Source organism: Artemia franciscana, chromosome 6, assembly GCF_032884065.1.
Source record: "Artemia franciscana chromosome 6, ASM3288406v1, whole genome shotgun sequence".
NCBI lineage: Eukaryota > Metazoa > Arthropoda > Branchiopoda > Anostraca > Artemiidae > Artemia > Artemia franciscana.
The window spans coordinates 24633795-24651339 of NC_088868.1; the positions used below are offsets into that span (position 1 = coordinate 24633795).

Below are 17545 nucleotides of genomic sequence, written 5' to 3' on the forward strand. Positions count from 1 at the left end.
CCACACTATGCAACCCCTCATTTTCCTAAGACATAGTCCAGATAACTTCAGCTTTAAAATCAAGCTTCAAATGCATTGGTTGGTATTTTTGCAAGCCAACCATCTGTAGTAAAATATGTCAATTAACACCACCCTGGCACACTATGGCTGGCCTGTGACATCCCTATGGCATATATTATCATTCTTAACACATTCTCAGATATTTTCTTGATAAAAATCGTGCTTAAAATCCATTCCCCTGTTGTTGTTTTTTACTAGCCGATCTCATTGACTCCCTAGCTATGTTTAGATATTTCTTTTAAATAAAATTATATCCAATTCCGCTTCTGCCCCTGGATTACAGTAATTCTAGTTCTAATTTCAAATCCCCTGCTTCTGACCTCGATTACAGTAATTCCAGTTCCAATTCCGCCAGTTCCAAAACAAAGGAAAATACACCTTCTTAGAGAATTTGTATCGATGTTTTCTTAGAGAATGATAAAAACTTGTTCTAAACACAGGAAAATAGCCCTTCTTAGAGAATTTTTAGACATACTTTCTTAGAGAATGATATAAACTTGTTCAAAAAATAGAAAAATAGCCTTTCTTAGAGAAATTCTAGAGATACTTTCTTAGAGAATGATATTAACTAGTTCAAAATATGTTAAAATATCCTTCATAGAGAATTTTTAGGGATGTTTCCTTAGAGAATGATATAAACTCGTTCAAAACATAGGAAAATAATCCTTCTTAGGGATTATTTAGAGATTTTTCTTAGAGAATGATAAAAACCTGTTTCAAAAATAGGAAAATAGTCCTTCTTAGATAATTTTTAAAGATGTTTTCTTAAAGAATGATATAAACTTATTCAAAACATATTAAAATAGTCCTTTTTAGATATTTTTTAGAGATATTTTTTTAGAGAATGATATAAATTTGTTCAAAACAAATGAAATTTCTTACATGCCAGCAGATTAGGTTAGCCTAACCGACTTAACTTTCTTTTTAACTTACTACCAGTTAAGAAATTTCCTATGTTTTTCCTAAGTTTATATCCTTCTCTAAGAAAACGTTTGTAAAAATTCTCTAAGAAGTTGTTTCAAACAACAGAAGTTGTGTCTTCTTATGTTTTGAACAAGTTTACATTATTCTGTAAGAAAACATCTCTAAAAATTCTCTAAGAAGAATTCTTTTTGCTTTGGTCTAGAATAAAAATAAAATATGACAGAACCGAGTTATTTGTTACTGGTATTTTTTGCATAACGTCTTTTTGAGTCTTGCAAAAGATCTCTCAGTTCTAAATTCAAATTCCTGAAACTTCAACACACGCAAGAACAAAAATCATTGATATAGCTTAAATTTCAACTCAGATAACGGGAATTGTATTTTTAAAGTAAAACCACTAAAAAAAAAATCAAAAAATAAAAAGTTATCTCAAGTTGTGCCGTATGCTTATATATCTCTATTACTCGTCAGAACCGGTTGATACAGCTTAAATGATAGGAATTGTATTTTCAGAACTAAAACCAATGAAAAAAAAATTCAAAAATAACTTTAGTTATTTTAGCTCTCTACCGAAGGTTATTTCCCCGGGACCCAGTTACGTAACTTATTTGTCAACAAGCAAGTTACATAACTTGGTTTTTTCCAAAAGGAATGAACTTCGGTACGGGGCCCCGTCTGAAGTATTATCTAGCAATCTACTCATAATTTGTATGATTGAAAGGCCCCACCTTACTTATGCCCAGTTTTGGACCCCTTTTTGGTCAACGCCGCCTATGCTGCATCTTTGACCTCCTTTGGTTAACAGTGCAGATGCTACGTCTCATGACCTACGTGGTTAGCAGTGATTGTGCCCTATTTCTGATGGTGTTCAAAAAGAGTTTGTCAGCTCTGTCTCCCGCCTTTCTGGTCCGCAAAAGTGTAAAACCTCTTCTGCCGACAGCACATATAGGCACTAGTGCAAACTAAGGGGATAGTCAGCTGGAAAGGGGATAAAAGGAGTTCTCTTCAGTTACTAGTAGTTCCCTCTAGACATGGCTCAGGCCAACTAGGCCCCAATAGGTTGGTACTTTGATTAACAACCTTACTTAATTTTCAAGGTGTTAAAATCAAAGTTGAATTCAAAACAAATCACTAGCCTTTTTATCTGAATCAAGCTTTTATTTCAGATTACCTGGTCCTCCAGGACCAGCTGGGCCTCAAGGACCACCTGGAAAAGAAGGACCACAAGGACCTGTCGGTCCTAAAGGTAATAATTAATACAACTTATTTATTCTAAAAAGCTTGACAAGTTATGTCTTTACCCAGTGGTGTTGTTTGGAGGGGGCAAGGGGGGCCATTTGATCCCCCAATAATGTGGAGAAAAAATATTATATAGCCTATATCTCTTGACTATCCGGATATGGACCCCTCGTGCGCCCCCCCCCCCCCACACACATAAAAATGCTGTATATTCGCCCCTGTTATTACCTGATTAATGTTGTTACTTAATAGGTAATATTGATGCTTGTTATGCAATGTCATATTCTTATGCACTTTAATATTTAGATCATTTTTTTATTATCTTATAAGGTATATTCTATATGCGAGCTGTTCAAGTTATTTTTTTGTACCGATTATTTTCTTGGCTAGTCTTATTCTTGTAAAATTTATTCTGCTACATATTTGAATTATTTTTCTTGTAAATGACCATTCTGTTGGCAAATAGGATCTAGGGGTGAAATAACAGACTCTTGCAGCGGGCCAACAGAAGGTATGCCTATTTGGCGAGTGCTTTAAACTTTAAAATGTAATCTCAGATAATCCGTCCATTCTCTTGAGTTCGTCATATTGCTTGGTCATATCTATTATAATAGGTTTTGTTGATTGTGTTAATAATTGTGAAACGTCTATCCAATTGAGTTTATTAATAAACAGTTCAGCTTCTTTTAGAAGCCTTGGACAGTAAAGGGCTTCTTTAAATACGGTAGAGTCAAAGGTGAATCTAAATTCATATTTTTTAAGGGGGGAGGGGGAGTGACAAAAATTTTAATAATATTTTTTATTTTTTTTTTGATCAGCAGTTTTGTAGGTAAGAATTGTCTCTCTTTTTTTGTTTGAAGGACAGATTCGTATGAATGCAAGCTATACAATCAAACTCCTGATGTTGATTCGTAAAAATATAAATAAAAAATCTATAAAATGTTACTAAACCCTAGTCATCCTGAAGCATATGGCTGCGTTCAACTTCAATTCTAAGTTGTTTCAAAATTAAAAAAAAACTAATTTTTTTTAGCTGAAAGTAAGGAGCGACATTAAAACTTAAAACGAACAGAGATTACTCCGTATATGAAATGGGTTTGTCCTCTCCGCAATCCCTCGCTCTTTACGCTAAAGCTTTTAATTGTTTTAAAAAGTAGAATTGTGGCAGAGTCAAACTTTAGCGTAAACAGGGGACAACCCATTTCATATACGGAGTAATCTCTGTTCGTTTTAAGTTTTAATGTCGCTCCTTACTTTCAGCTAAAAAAATTAGTTTTTTTTATTTAATTTCTGAACGTTTTTGAATTAATGCATGTTTGGTTGTGGCTCTCCGCGCATAAATTATTAAAATGAAATTTGTATATTAATTCTTTTTTTTTGGCTAAATATCTTTCTCTTAGTTTTGATCAGACGATTTTGAGAAATAAGGGGTGGAGAAGGAGTCCTAGTTGTCCTCCAATTTTTCGGTTACTTAAAAAGGCAACTAGAACTTTTAATTTTTAACGAACGTTTTTATTAGTAAAAATATACGTAACTTAAGAATTAACTTACGTAACAAACTTTCATGATCTTATATTTTTATTATGTATACGGTTTGTACCCTCGTTAATACCTCGCTCTTTACACTAAATCGTAAGTTTTGTCCCAATTCTTTAAGAGTGATCCCTGCATCAGAAAGGCCGTAAAATAAATAGTTGAGATTACCAAAAATACTTTAGCATAAAGAGTGAGGTATTTATCTCCTCCTAAATACCTCGCTCTTTATGCTAAAGTATTTTTAGAACCCCTCATATGCGTAATAATCTCTGTTCGTTTTAAGTTTCAATGCTACTCCTTCCTTTCATTTGAAAAAACGTTTTCATGTTTATTTTTCATTGTTTTCTTATAGTAATGCTAGAAAATCCTGCGCCCTTTTCATTGAATTTTTCTTCCCCCATGACAGATTACTCCAAGGAAAGATCCTCCAACATAGCCCCCTCCCCTCAGCCCCAAACAAAATAAAATCCCCCTGAAAACGTCTGTACAGTTCCCAATAACCATTACTATATGTAAACACTGGTCAAAGTTTGTAACTTGCGGCCCCTCCCCCAGTGATTGTGGGGGATTAAGTCATCCCCAAAGACATAGTTATTATGGTTTTCGACTATCCTGAACAAAATGACCATCTCAAAATTTTGATCCGTTGACTTTGGGGAAAAATAAGCGTGGGAGGGGGCCTAGATGCCCTCCAAATTTTTTGGTCACTTAAAAAGGGCACTAGAATTTTTCATTTCCGTTAGAATGAGCCCTCTTGCGACATTTTAGGACCACTTGGTCGATGCGATGACCCCTGGAAAAAAAACAAAAAAACAAACAAATAAACAAATAAACACGCACCCGTGATTTGTCTTCTGGCAAAAAATACAAAATTCCACATTTTTGTAGATATGAGCTTAAAACTTCTACAGTATGGTTCTCTGATACGCTAAATCTGATGGTGTCATTTTCGTTAAGATTCTATGACTTTTAGGGGGTGTTTCCCCCTATTTTCTTAAATAAGGAAAATTTTCTCAGGCTCGTAACTTTTGATGGTTAAGACTAAACTGGATGAAACTTATATATATAAAATCAGCATTAAAATGCGATTCCTTCGATGTAGCTATTGATATCGAAATTCAATTTTTTTTAGTTTTGGTTACTATTGAGCCGGGTCGCTCCTTACTACAGTTCGTTACCACGAACTGTTTGATGACTTTCAATCACTCCAGAAGCTTCGAATTAACAGGGGATTTAAGAGTAAATAATCGTTGGAATCAAGGCCGTATCCAGCGGGGTTAGAAACTCCCCCCCCCCAAAAAAAAGGTTTCTTCGACTCGTAAAAATATAACTAAAATGAATATAAAGAAATTTTAGATGTGTTTTTTAAAGTTTTTTTCTGTAACTCCCCTCCCCCGAAAAAATTCTTTTGTAACCCCCATCCCCCGAAAAAATCCTGGATACGGCCCTGGTTGGAATGAAGTGATTTGTTTGGTAGAATCAACTCTGACTGTTGCCATCATAACCTGTCTGATGCAGGGCAGTCTTTTCGGCAACCCTCGAGGTAACAAAGAAACAGACTATGCTCTGCTCTGCTCTGCTGTGTTGGACTCAGGCAGCTTAGTGCTGCGGTGATTTTTTTTTTCTAACTCGTGTTTAGAATACTTTGTCAGAATAAGTGACAGGCTGGTATGGAATATTTTAGCAACCATTAGTGAAAGGAAAGGTAATTTGAAAAAAAACATAATCTAAATGTAGCAGCCTATTTAGAAAAAAGCTGGATATACAAACAGTGAACATGCTACATTGTTTATTTAGGTATTGCTAATTTAACCACGATCTTTTTGTATATTTATTCTGTGGTGTTGTTAATTCTTTGCTATAGTTTCAGCCATTAACTCTAAAATTAACTCTAAAACGTCCCAACTAGCACATGGACTCATGACTAAAGGCCGCAGTTGAGTAATTTGTCTAAATGAAATGATTTTTTTTACATTCACTAGCTTACCCCTTTGTACCTTAATTTTACTGTTAAAACAAACGAATTGTAAATAGAACTAATCTACTTCTCTCTTCAGGAGAGGACTTATTATCAATGCTAGCCCCTAAACGTGGCCCAAAGGGTCAGAAAGGGGAGCGAGGTTTTGACGGTGTAAGAGGTGCTCCAGGTATTTTAGATTGCAAACTTGGGTTTGAAAGTAGTTACTTATTAGCTTCCTCTATCTCTGCGTTTTGTAGAATTTGATGTTTTTCTGCTTCTTCTTGTTAAGGTTTACATCAACTTTGCTTCATTTATATATATATATATATATATATATATATATATATATATATATATATATATATATATATATATATATATATATATATATTACCTGGTTTATAGCATCATGTCATACTTCTCATATTAGCTATTGGCTAATCAGCATTACGGACACTTACAAATTATATAAAGTAAATAAAACATACTGGACTGCCGTGTTAAGTGTGAAACTTTAGGATTTTTAATTGCAAGTATATCAGTTTGGCTGTCGAATTTTTTTTAAATTCATCTTGTCTATGTCGGATCGTGCTTGTACAGTTTCAGCGAGAACATTCTAGAATAATTCGGTAAAATCTGGTGGGTTTCTCCACCTGGTTTTGGTAAGTTTCGTTTCGAGTTCATAACGGGGTTGGGGCCACCAAGGTGGGAGAGGGATCCCAGACAAGAGGTGAAAGTCAGTAAAAATAAACCTCATTAATATAAAATAACATTTATTGTATTAATAAAAATATTCCAATTAAATATATGCAAATTCAAAAATAACTAGCATGTTTAATTTAAGAGCTGTTGATTCGACTCGGCCTTGCTGATGAAATACATAATTATGCTTACATCATAATTTATTAGAAGGGGCTCATGAGTGGCATGTTATTCTTAACCTATACTTGAATGCCATGATACCAAAAAAGTGAAGAGGTGACACAATTGGCAAAGTCTTTCATTTTTAGCAGAAACTGTTGTTTTTTGCTTGAAAACCCAGGATACTGGAAAACCAATGACTTAGCTTTAATTAGTGTGTCCCTTATTAATGCCTATGAAAAGAAATATATTTACTCATATTATTGAGACCCTATTTGAAAATATGGAGCAGTGAATATAGAAAAAAAAATGAAAATACGGAAAATATTTTATTTTGACAGTGAGAAACCAAATTAACCAATCAGGTATTATGGAGGAGCCTCCAGGACACTTTTTCCTTGAAAAGAAAATTTAAATATATATTAACTACTCAAGAAAAAGTCAGTAACCACTAATTAGCATCAATAACAATGCACGGTCGAAATAAAATTTTAATGTCCTTTTTTATTTTTATCCGAATTTCTAGGGCAGGGACAGGGTGGTCTTATAATCTATTTACTATGGTACGGGTAGTCATAGATTAAATTGTCACTTTAGCTCTTTTCGTAATTTTTGATAAAAATGGGCGAAGATAAGGGGGAGCAAGGTTTGGAGAAGGTCTATTATGGACAAGAACAATACTTAAAGGGTATTTAAAAGGATCAACTATGAGGGTATACTGTCCCGTGAATTCAAAGCCCTCGAAGAGGGTTCTACGATTTTCTATAATTATCTTAATTATATATATATATATATATATATATATATATATATATATATATATATATATATATATATATATATATATATATATATATATATATATATATATATAATTTGTAGTTTTTTTTTGTTTTTTTGTTATAAGTCATATCTTAAGAGGGATTCAATGATTAAATTGTCATTTAGATCTTTTTCATATTTTTTAAAGAAAAAAAAAGCGGGACTGATGCTTATGCAGGGAATCATAACAACAGAACGTATGGGTCATTGGCTTTAGTCGGTGAATGTACATCAATTTCAATTTGTATAAAGATTTTATTTGAAGGATAAAAAAGGATAAAGATCCTCCAGAGCCATTGCTGGCGCATAGGGCGTCGAATCGACGTTTCAGTTGCTGGGTGTTTTTACAGGAACAAGTAGCAAGCTTGTCGCCCAACCTTGCTGCGGCGGGGATCGAACCCTGGGCCCCATATTGCCAAGCAGAGCACGAATTCACTGTGCTACAACAGTTTTATTTGAAACAATAGTATAAATACAAATAAACGCAAATAAATACAAGTAAGGGTATATGCTAGAAAGACATTTGACGACAATGTAAATGTAATTTACTGTGGCTGTGGAATTTAAGGGCTTACGTTTCACAATCGGAAGTGTGTGTTCTGTGTTTGATTACCCTTTGGTATACATTTAGGAAACTGAACTCATGCACCTTTAATGCTCGGATCATGAACTTTAACTCTAGGGACCGCAGGATAAACGTGATTCAGGATATATTTTTTAACATTCCCAGTTTGATTTTCCACAATTTGCAGTTGATGTAAACCTAGCGACAATTTGTGTGTTATTCTTCTATTTCTGGGTGTGAATTGCAGTTTGAAATGCGCAAATGGGCAATCCTCTTTAGAACTACAGATTTAATTAATCATTTCTTTCCAAAATATAGGTACAGCTTAAGTTTGAACAGCTGAATAAACACAGGAGAAATAAAAAGACAATAACACCAGTCGTGTCAACTCACGAACATGTTGGCCAGGAAAAAAGTTTTTTTTGGTGGGGGGGGGGGCTACAAAAGCTTTAAACACGCATCAAAAAGTCTTTGTATTGGCTTTTGTCAAGTTTTTACTAGTCAGGAAAAAAGTTTCCTATGAGGGGCCAAACCATGTAACCCCCTCCCCCTTACATACGGCCACGGCAAGTACTCAAGGGAAAAAATATATTTTTCAATATATCTAGGGGTCAAAAATGACCCCATTCCCCCACCGGCTTTTCTTATACCAAAAATAAAGGCATGATAACCACTTAAAAAAAAAGAAACTGAAGGAAGATTGGTATCTGTACCTACCGTTACAGTCACGCTTAAAGGCTACATCTGACAATTTTCACGTTTCTTTGACAATTGCCTAAATCGCTTGCTAATCTTTTCTTAAAGGGAGGATTAGTGGGACAGTGTAGATCAGGGGAATTACACTGCCATTGAGCATATACAGTTCTACTGATTCTTCCATTGAGAACAGTTTAGTTAACAGTTCTGACAAAAATCTCAGAAGATATGACATTCACAAGATACTAGATATTGGGATACTAGGGTATATACATAGGTTATAGATACTAATACAAGATACTAGGGTATATAGGAGTGCTGTTATTGATGGTAAACGTAAAGATCAGCGTCTAATAGTTTCTAGCGTTAATCTGAAGCAAAAATTTTGGAAGGGTTACTACCTCCCTGGAAGTTGTGATGTTGATAGAACCCACGATGAGAATTTGAGAGAAACTTTCCAGGAACAGTTGAATACTAACTGTAGAGTGAAAAATTTGACAATGTAGAAGATGGTTGGAATAATTTTAGGAAAATAATTTGTAAAGTTGCTGATGGTGTCTGGGAAGAAAGTTAGGAACGCAGCTAGAAATATTAGTGAAGACGCCTTATGTTTAATAGAGAGGAGAAGGGGTTTGTACAAAAATTATCTGAGCGATAGATCATATGAAAACATGAGGAATGTACAGAAAGTGGAGAAAGCATTAAAATAGTATTTAAGGAGGTGTGAAGTGGAGGCCATACATAAAATTGCAGAGGATCTGGAAGATGTAGCTAGACAGTATAATAGTAAAGTATTGTACTAGTATGTTAATAAATTGAGAGGGAGTAGGCAATCTGGACTTGTCCCAGTGAAAGATAGGAACGGGGTCACACTTAGTGGTTAGGAAAGAGTTAAAGGGAGATGGGCAGAACATTTTGAGAATGTGCTTAGCCAAGATAGAGTTGCAGGAAAGCACTTGACGGTCTTTCGCGCATGAAAATCTCTAACGCGCTTTATTAACCGTTAAATCATATCGCATTTTGTTCTTTTTTCACTTTATCTTCTTGGTTAATCATATACAGCTACTTATGTCGTCATATCATAGACCATTAGATACTTCATTTGAAATTATTTCCGATTAAAAGCACAGTATTAGCCACCGTTTTCTGCTAAAACTAGTAACCTCAAACTTTAAAACATCAAAATATGCATATTCTACTTAATAGGCTTTGGATGTTTAAACGTTGCAAATATTCCGTTCTAATTTAATATATATAAATCCATCCTCTTGTTACTTAATGATAAATTCTAAGCCTTTGATAATCAGTAAAGGAAATTTAGTTCTATACTTTCAAAAAACGTTCTTGGCGTTCATGACCTATGCTTTGATACAAGGCTTATGTCTAATTATGGTAAGTATTATGGTTTACAAGCTTTTAGTTACTGCATATGAGCATATAACTCAGGCTTTTTTTGAGGATCAACCCAAAAATGACGGGTCGGTGTTCTTTGTGTTTTTGTGATGTTTAATATATTCTATCTGCACTTCTTTTTTTGTTTTTCTTTGTTACAAGAGCTTTACCTGTGTTCAAGTAGGAGAACATTAGATAATGTGTTGTCTCCTGCCACCCATATTAAATTTTAGACTTTTTATAGAGTTTCAATGCTCTAACGTAAATATGTGGCTGATGTCAATCAGAAAGATCTATGAAAAAGTCTGATTGGCTAAAATTAATGCTAGCTAAATTTCGGTATTAGTAAACTTTCATTGTGAATGGGCTTTAAAGTAAATTATTCTGACATGGTACTGCTGTGTAACTACTTTAATTTTTTATTGTATGTACGTACGTATGGTATGTATGGGCCTTACAGTAAATGACCCTAACGGGGTGCTGTTTCAGTTTTATGCATGGTTTCATCATAAAGTGTGCCAAGTCAATATATCTCTGAAACCAAGCTTTAGACCAAAGGGTATATTTACTTAATTCTGCTCAATCATAGAAGGGAGGAAAACTCCGTCTCTTCTAAAAGAATCACATTCAATGTCAGTTGTATTTTAGCTAGCTTCAGAATGTCAGATTGCAGCTTCCGTAAGCTTTTTCATAGGAGATGTAAGAAACCATCATTATATTAAGTTTTGTCAAAAAGAGATTTTTATTATTATATAGAGTTTTAGGCTACGTAAAACTTAGCTAGATATAAACTTTTTACTTAATTAATTTAAAATGGCTCTCCAGAAGAGTTTTACCAAAGAAATATTAAGAGACATATTGAAACCTAAAATGATGAGAAATAAAGTCATATCAAACTTAAAACGAACAGAAATTATTATTATGAGAAAATATAATCTAAAATGAACTGAGCTAAAAAGGAAAATTCACATCTAACATAAAGATAATATGCACTGCTATGGATGAATTGATTAATCCTAAAACGAACAGAAACTAAAATAAATAAATGAGGGAATCTTAAAACGATTAGAAGTTATACCATCACAGGAGTAAGATTATTACCCACAAACGTTATAAAAGACCAGGGTGTCGTTTATTTTTTACTGAGAATGATTTGTATTTGAAGCAGTTTTTTATTTGTCATATCACCTTCAAAGGCACAACAACAACAAAAATATGACAAGGCAAATCAGGATTTACAAATTATTACTGCCGCAAATAAGAGTGGGGCTACCCCTACCTCCGTTAAACCCCATAAACATCATGAGTGTCATTTGTGTTTTACTGAAAACGAAACTAATTTTGAAAAGTGTGGTTTTATTGGTCGGTACATCAACAACATCAATGAAATATAATCATGGTTAATCACTGGACAAATTAGTGACAATGCTAAAAGTATTAAAAAGTAATAATGCCCAAAATGTAGAAAATGTGGTAAATGAGTGTTTTAAATATGTTGGTTGTGAGGCTAGAGATAAGCTACTGAAGATTATAAATATAACCTCTAAAAAAGTGGAAGTACCTAGCGTTTCTAGAAAAACTCTAATCAAAACCATCCGTAAGGAAGGCGATAAGAGTGAGTGTGGTAATTATAGAGGCATTAACCCGGTTTATGGGAAGCAAATTACTTAGTCTGATAATACTTTTTAAACTTGGAGATGCTGCAGCTGAAGTTTTAAGAGAAGAAGAGTGTTGTTTTAGGAAGGGTAGAGGTTGCTTCGACTAAATTTTCACTCTTAGATTAACAAGCGAGAAGTGCTTGAATCATTAAACGCCTTTAGACCTCAGTTTTACAAACTATGAGTAAGTATTTGATTCAGCTGATTGAAGAGCTTTAGCGACGGTTCTATCCTTGTATGGTATACCAGATAAATAATTAATATTATTAGCTGTATGTAAGCATTGCTGCGGCTAAGTAAGAAATGAGGCTAGTAGCTGCTTTCATATCAAATCAGGAGTTAAACAGGGTCGTGTTCTGTCCCCATTTATATGGACTATTTTGATGGACTTTGCCTTTAGTAACACAACAAAGGCAATGGAAGAACACGGAATCAAATGAAGAAGTAAAAATCCCTTAGGCTTAAAATTCGCTGATGATTTCAGCATCTTAGATGAAAATTATAGCAAACTTGATGAACTTTTAGAGGTTTTGCGAGTTCAGGGTGCAAAAAAGGTTTGAAAATTAATATCAAGAAAACTAGGTCGCTCAGACCTAGTACTAATATTAGCTAGGTACTAGTATTAGTATACTAAAATTACCTTGGTACTAATATTAGTAAAGATGGTGGGTGCAGTGAAGCTGTTGATAGAAGAATAGCAAAGGACCGGATTTTTTTCACAGTTTAAAAAAGTTTGGAAAGGAAGATACCAAGAACCAACTTGGAAGAACCAAGATTAGAATGCAGTAAGCTATAATGACGACAGCTGTTTAGTATTGTTTTGAAGTGTGGGCGTTCCGAGAAATGGAGGATGATTTGCTAATTGTTTTCCTGAGAAATTGCCTATGGACTGTTTTGGGTACCCAACTGATTGACCGTATCTCGAAGAGTAAGCTGTACGAAATATATAGTTCAATCCCACTTTTTACAACTATCATGCGAGAAAGGATGAAATGGCTAGGGCATATTCCAAGTTTAAAGGATTGTTTAGTTTATTTATTGTTAGATTGTGAAGTTGAAAATTAATTCAAAATATCACAAAAATCAATTAAATTCAGTCTAGTTACCTTTATTTTCAAGGAATGATGAAGATATGGGGAAAATGAAAATTTTCTATTTAATGTGCTTATACTTACTGCCACTTCTTCCTCTGTTTTATTTTAATAAAAATAAAATTTGAAAACCGCCTCTGTCGCTATCTCAAAATTTTGATCAGATGACTTGGGGAAAAGAGACGTGGAAGGGGGCTAGCTGCCCTCCAATTTATTTGGTCACTTAAAAAGGGCAATATAACTTTTGATTTCTGATCAAATGAGACCTCTTCTGATCTTCTAGGATCACTGGTTCAATATGATCACCCTTGGGGAGAAAAAAACGCAAATAAACAGGCATCCGTGATCTTTCTTCTCGCCAGCCACAGTAGTGTTTTCTGACATGGTGATTTTCCATGGTGTGATTTTCATTAAGATCACTTGACTTTTAAGGGTGTGTTTTTCTTTTTTCAAAAATTAGGCAAACTTTCTAATGCCCGTAACTGGTTATTGGTCACAATTAACTTGATGGACTTTATATATTTCGAATTAGCATAAAAATTCAATTCTTTTGTCATATCCGTTATTATGAAAACTCTTTTTTTAGAGTTTCGGTCACTATTGAGCTTCGTCGCTCCTTACTTACAGTTCATTATCACATTTTTTTTTGATATTTCGAGTTTTGGAAAGCTCAGGGCACGAAAATTTTTTCACTTCTAACAAATCTTACAAGTTACAAACTTTAAAAAGGCATGGATGTTTGGAGCTGTTGTGGAAACGGAGAGAGGTAAAAACATTTCAGGGAAAGATTGAAAGTTCAGGCCCCTAGCATACAGACGCCTCATTCATACTTTACGCTTTTTTTTTAACAAAGGGAATTAGAAAATACGTATTGACAAGGGGGCAACACTTAATATACGGAACAATTTCTGCTCGTTTTGAATTTTAATGCTGCTCCTTACTTTTGGTTTGAAATACCCGTTTTTTAAACTTAGTCTCTGTTATTTTTTCCAAATAATTCAGGTAAATAAGATCAAGGTACTAATGAGGGCGCAACCCTTCATATGCGGAAGAATTTCTATTTGTTTTAAGGTTTAATATTGTCCCTGTCTTTCAGTTATCTTGGTTTTTGTTATGTTTTTTTTTTTATCTCTGTTCGTTCTTCAAACAATGCAGGTACATCTGGCTCCCTCCCTCCATAAAATACCCCGACCCTCACGGGAAACTCTTCGTGAAAATTTTATCAAAAGTAAAGTACCCCCCTCTCATCAAGTTCCCTCTACACATTTCCATCATCCCTGAAAATCCCCCTCCCTGTAAGATTTGTTGGGGATGATTCATCGTGAAAAATTATCATTAACATACTTTCATTTGAAAAAGACTTTAATCTCTAATCAGTTTCAGTTGTAAGACAATTAAAAAGAATTTCGTTTAGGAATTCTGTCAAATCTCCCCTGTTTCCCTGGAAAATTAACCCCACCGTGAATATCCATCCCCTAGGAAGAATATCCGAATGGAAATCCATCCCAAGCACAAAATCCCTCCAAAAAATGTCTGTATACTTCCCAGTAACAAATACTATACGTACATTGGGCGAATTTCATAACTTACAGGCCTTTCCCCAACAGACTGCGGGGGATCATTTTACCCATAAAGGCATAGCTATTTAATCTTTCAACTATACTGAACAAAATGGCTATCTCAAAATCGTGGTCAGACAACTTTGGGAAATAAATGGGCGTGGGAGGGGGGCCGGCTGCCCTCCAATCTTTTTCCTCACTTAAAAACGACAATAGAATATTTAATTTCCGTTTGAATGTGCCCTCTCCTACTCTTCTAGGACCATTATTTCAATACGATCACCCCTGGAAAAAAAATCAACAAAAAAACCGTTGATCTGTCTTCTTTCAAAAATAGCACAATTCCATATTTTTGTATATGGGAGATTGAGACTTCTACAGTAGAATTCTTCGGTACGCTGAACCTGATGGTGTAATTTTCATCAGGATTCCTCGAATTTTAGGGTTTTTTTCCTCCTATTTTAAAAAATCCAGCAAATTTTCTCAGGCTCGCAACTTTTGATGGGTAACACTAAGCTTGGTAAATCTGATATATTTGGAATCAGCGTAATAAGCTGACTCTTTTGATACAGCCTACCTGTTGTTATCAAAGTTCCATTTTTAAAGTTTCGATTGCAATGGAGCCGAGACTGCTTTCTTTTCCTGAAATATATGTCATATTCAGCTTATGTATTTCTATATATATACATATATATATATATATATATATATATATATATATATATATATATATATATATATATATATATATATATATATATAGCTTATATATTTCTAGGTGACCCTGGATTAACTGGACTTCCTGGTCAGAAAGGTGATAAAGGAGATGGAATATTCTTTGATGGTAAGGCTATAAACGATGTTTCTTCGTGGCCATTTTTTTATATGTCTGCTTATATAATTAGTGACAAAAACATTTATAATGGTTCGTTCGTCATCAAGGAAAAATAATCCTAAGAAACCATGGATGTCGCCTAGCTTGTTGTGCTGTATTAATAAAAGAGATAAACTTTATAAGAATGCCATAAATAATGGAAATGATCCGATCTGCTTAAGAATTTATAAAAATTATATAAATGCCCTGAATAAATTACTGAGAAATGCAAAAAAAAAATATTTCGTAAATAAATTCACTGAGACTTGTGGTAACCCTGCAAAAACATGGAAAATAATTAAAAGTGTGATATCGAGAGAGAACTCTATTATTCCCGATGAAGTAGTAATGCAGAATGGCCTACCAACGAAGGAACCCGAAGAGATATGTAATGCTGTTTCCAAACATTTTGCTAATATTGGCGTAGATTTATCTTCCCGTATAGTATCTTCTGATGATGATCCTCCCTTGGAGTTTTTTATGAAGACTCCAATTGATATTTCTATGTATATGAGACCCTTCTCTCGTGATGAAGTAGAGAAAATTATCTTTGGGATGAAAAATACATCGGCAGGTAGTGATTCACTGAATCTTCTGGTGTTGAAAATAGCGTTTCCTTATGTTGCTGATATTCTTACTTCTCTCATTAATTTGTGCTTAAAACGGAGAACGTTTCCTGATTGCTTGAAAATTGCTAAGATTACCCCTGTTTTTAAAGGCGGTAATAAGAATGATCTAGGAAATTATCGGCCTATCTCAGTCTTACCCGTTATTTCTCGACTGCTTGAAAAGTGTATTAATACTAGAGTTTATGATCATTTGGAACTGCATAATCTGTTAAATCCAATTTAATTTGGCTTCAGAAAAGGGAGAACCACAGAGATGGCATTATCATATATAACTTCGATAATCAATGGAGCTCTTGATAATAAGCTTGGAGTAGCGGGTCTGTTTCTTGATTTGGTTAAGGCATTTGACACTGTTGACCACCAATTACTACTTCGAAAATGTGAATTTTATGGACTAAGAGGGGCTACTTTAGCTTTGATTTGTGATTATCTCCAAAATAGAGAGCATTATGTTCACATTAATGGATTTTCTTCAAGTAAGAGTCTTGTTAAATATGGTATCCCCCAGGGTTCTGTGTTTGGGCCTACTCTTTTTTTGATTTTTATAAATGATCTGCCAAATGCTGTTGCAACTACTTCTAGAATAGGGGATATAGTGAATCCCGCACCTTCGGGAACCAGGATAACTACACCCTTATTTGCTGATGATGCGACATTGATGTGTGTTGCCTCAACTGAACAACAACTTACCTCAACAATTAATGCAGCAATGACTATGACATGTCTTTGGTTGAAGATAAACCGCCTTGACCTAAATATAAATAAGTCAAATTTTGTTATTTTTTCACGGTCCCCAAATTATTATCCTTGGATTATGGAAATAGCTACACCGAAGGGAATTGTTAAGCGGTCAAAGTCCGTTAAGTACCTTGGGATTATTATTGACGAAATTTTATCATTTAAATGCCATGTAAAAGCTATAAGTAGAATATTATCGCGGAATTTAGGGATTATCCGTAAACTAAAACATTTATTTCCTTCAAATGTTATACGGTTATTATATTTTTCTCTGATTCATCCGTATATTTTGTATTGCTCGTCTGTATGGCTTGGGACATTCCCCTCAATACTTCGCCCAATCCGCGTACTGCAGAATAACGCCATTAGATCACTTTGTGGAATAGGGAACCGGGATTCGGTCAGGTCAATGTATAGTATGATAAATATATTGCCTGCAGCCGGATTGCGTGATTTTTATACACTGGTTTTTATGTATAAGTACCATTATGGGTGCGTTCCAGAATGTTTTACAGGAAGTTTTCGGGATAAGTCTAATATTCATGATCATAGAACTCGAACAAGTGGAGATATTGAGGTTCCTCGCCTAGTTTCAAGTAGGGCTGCTTTTTCAATTATTTATAGAGGGGCTAAGCTATGGAATAAGCTTGTTCCAAGTATTGAAGAATTGCCCATTAATCAATTTAAGGCCGTGCTGCGTGTGGGGTTTCTTGGTAGGTATACCTTTGAAATAGATTGAGATTGATTGATTTAGTATTGAAAATAATTGTTTATTGTTTTTTTCTTTTGTTTTCTTTTTTTGCTTCGGGATCATGATATTATGTTGTTTGATTGTGTATGAATTATTTATATAATTTTTTTTCTCGGTACACGGTTTCACCTTTCTGCTCATTTTAGATTAACTCATTGTTTTTTTGTTTGTTTGTTCTTTTTTTCTTCTA

At 34.3% G+C, this 17545-nt stretch overlaps 1 protein-coding gene across 1 annotated transcript in view; it reads left to right on the forward strand.

Moving 5' to 3' along the window:
* Window positions 1-17545, forward strand: part of LOC136028229 (collagen alpha-1(II) chain-like) — a gene marked incomplete in the record, with an annotated part of 194538 nt that overhangs the window by 160058 nt on the left and 16935 nt on the right. Inside the window, 3 exon segments of the mRNA XM_065705953.1 lie at window positions 2151-2230; window positions 5817-5906; window positions 15142-15207. Coding sequence (XP_065562025.1) covers window positions 2151-2230; window positions 5817-5906; window positions 15142-15207 — 236 coding nt within the window.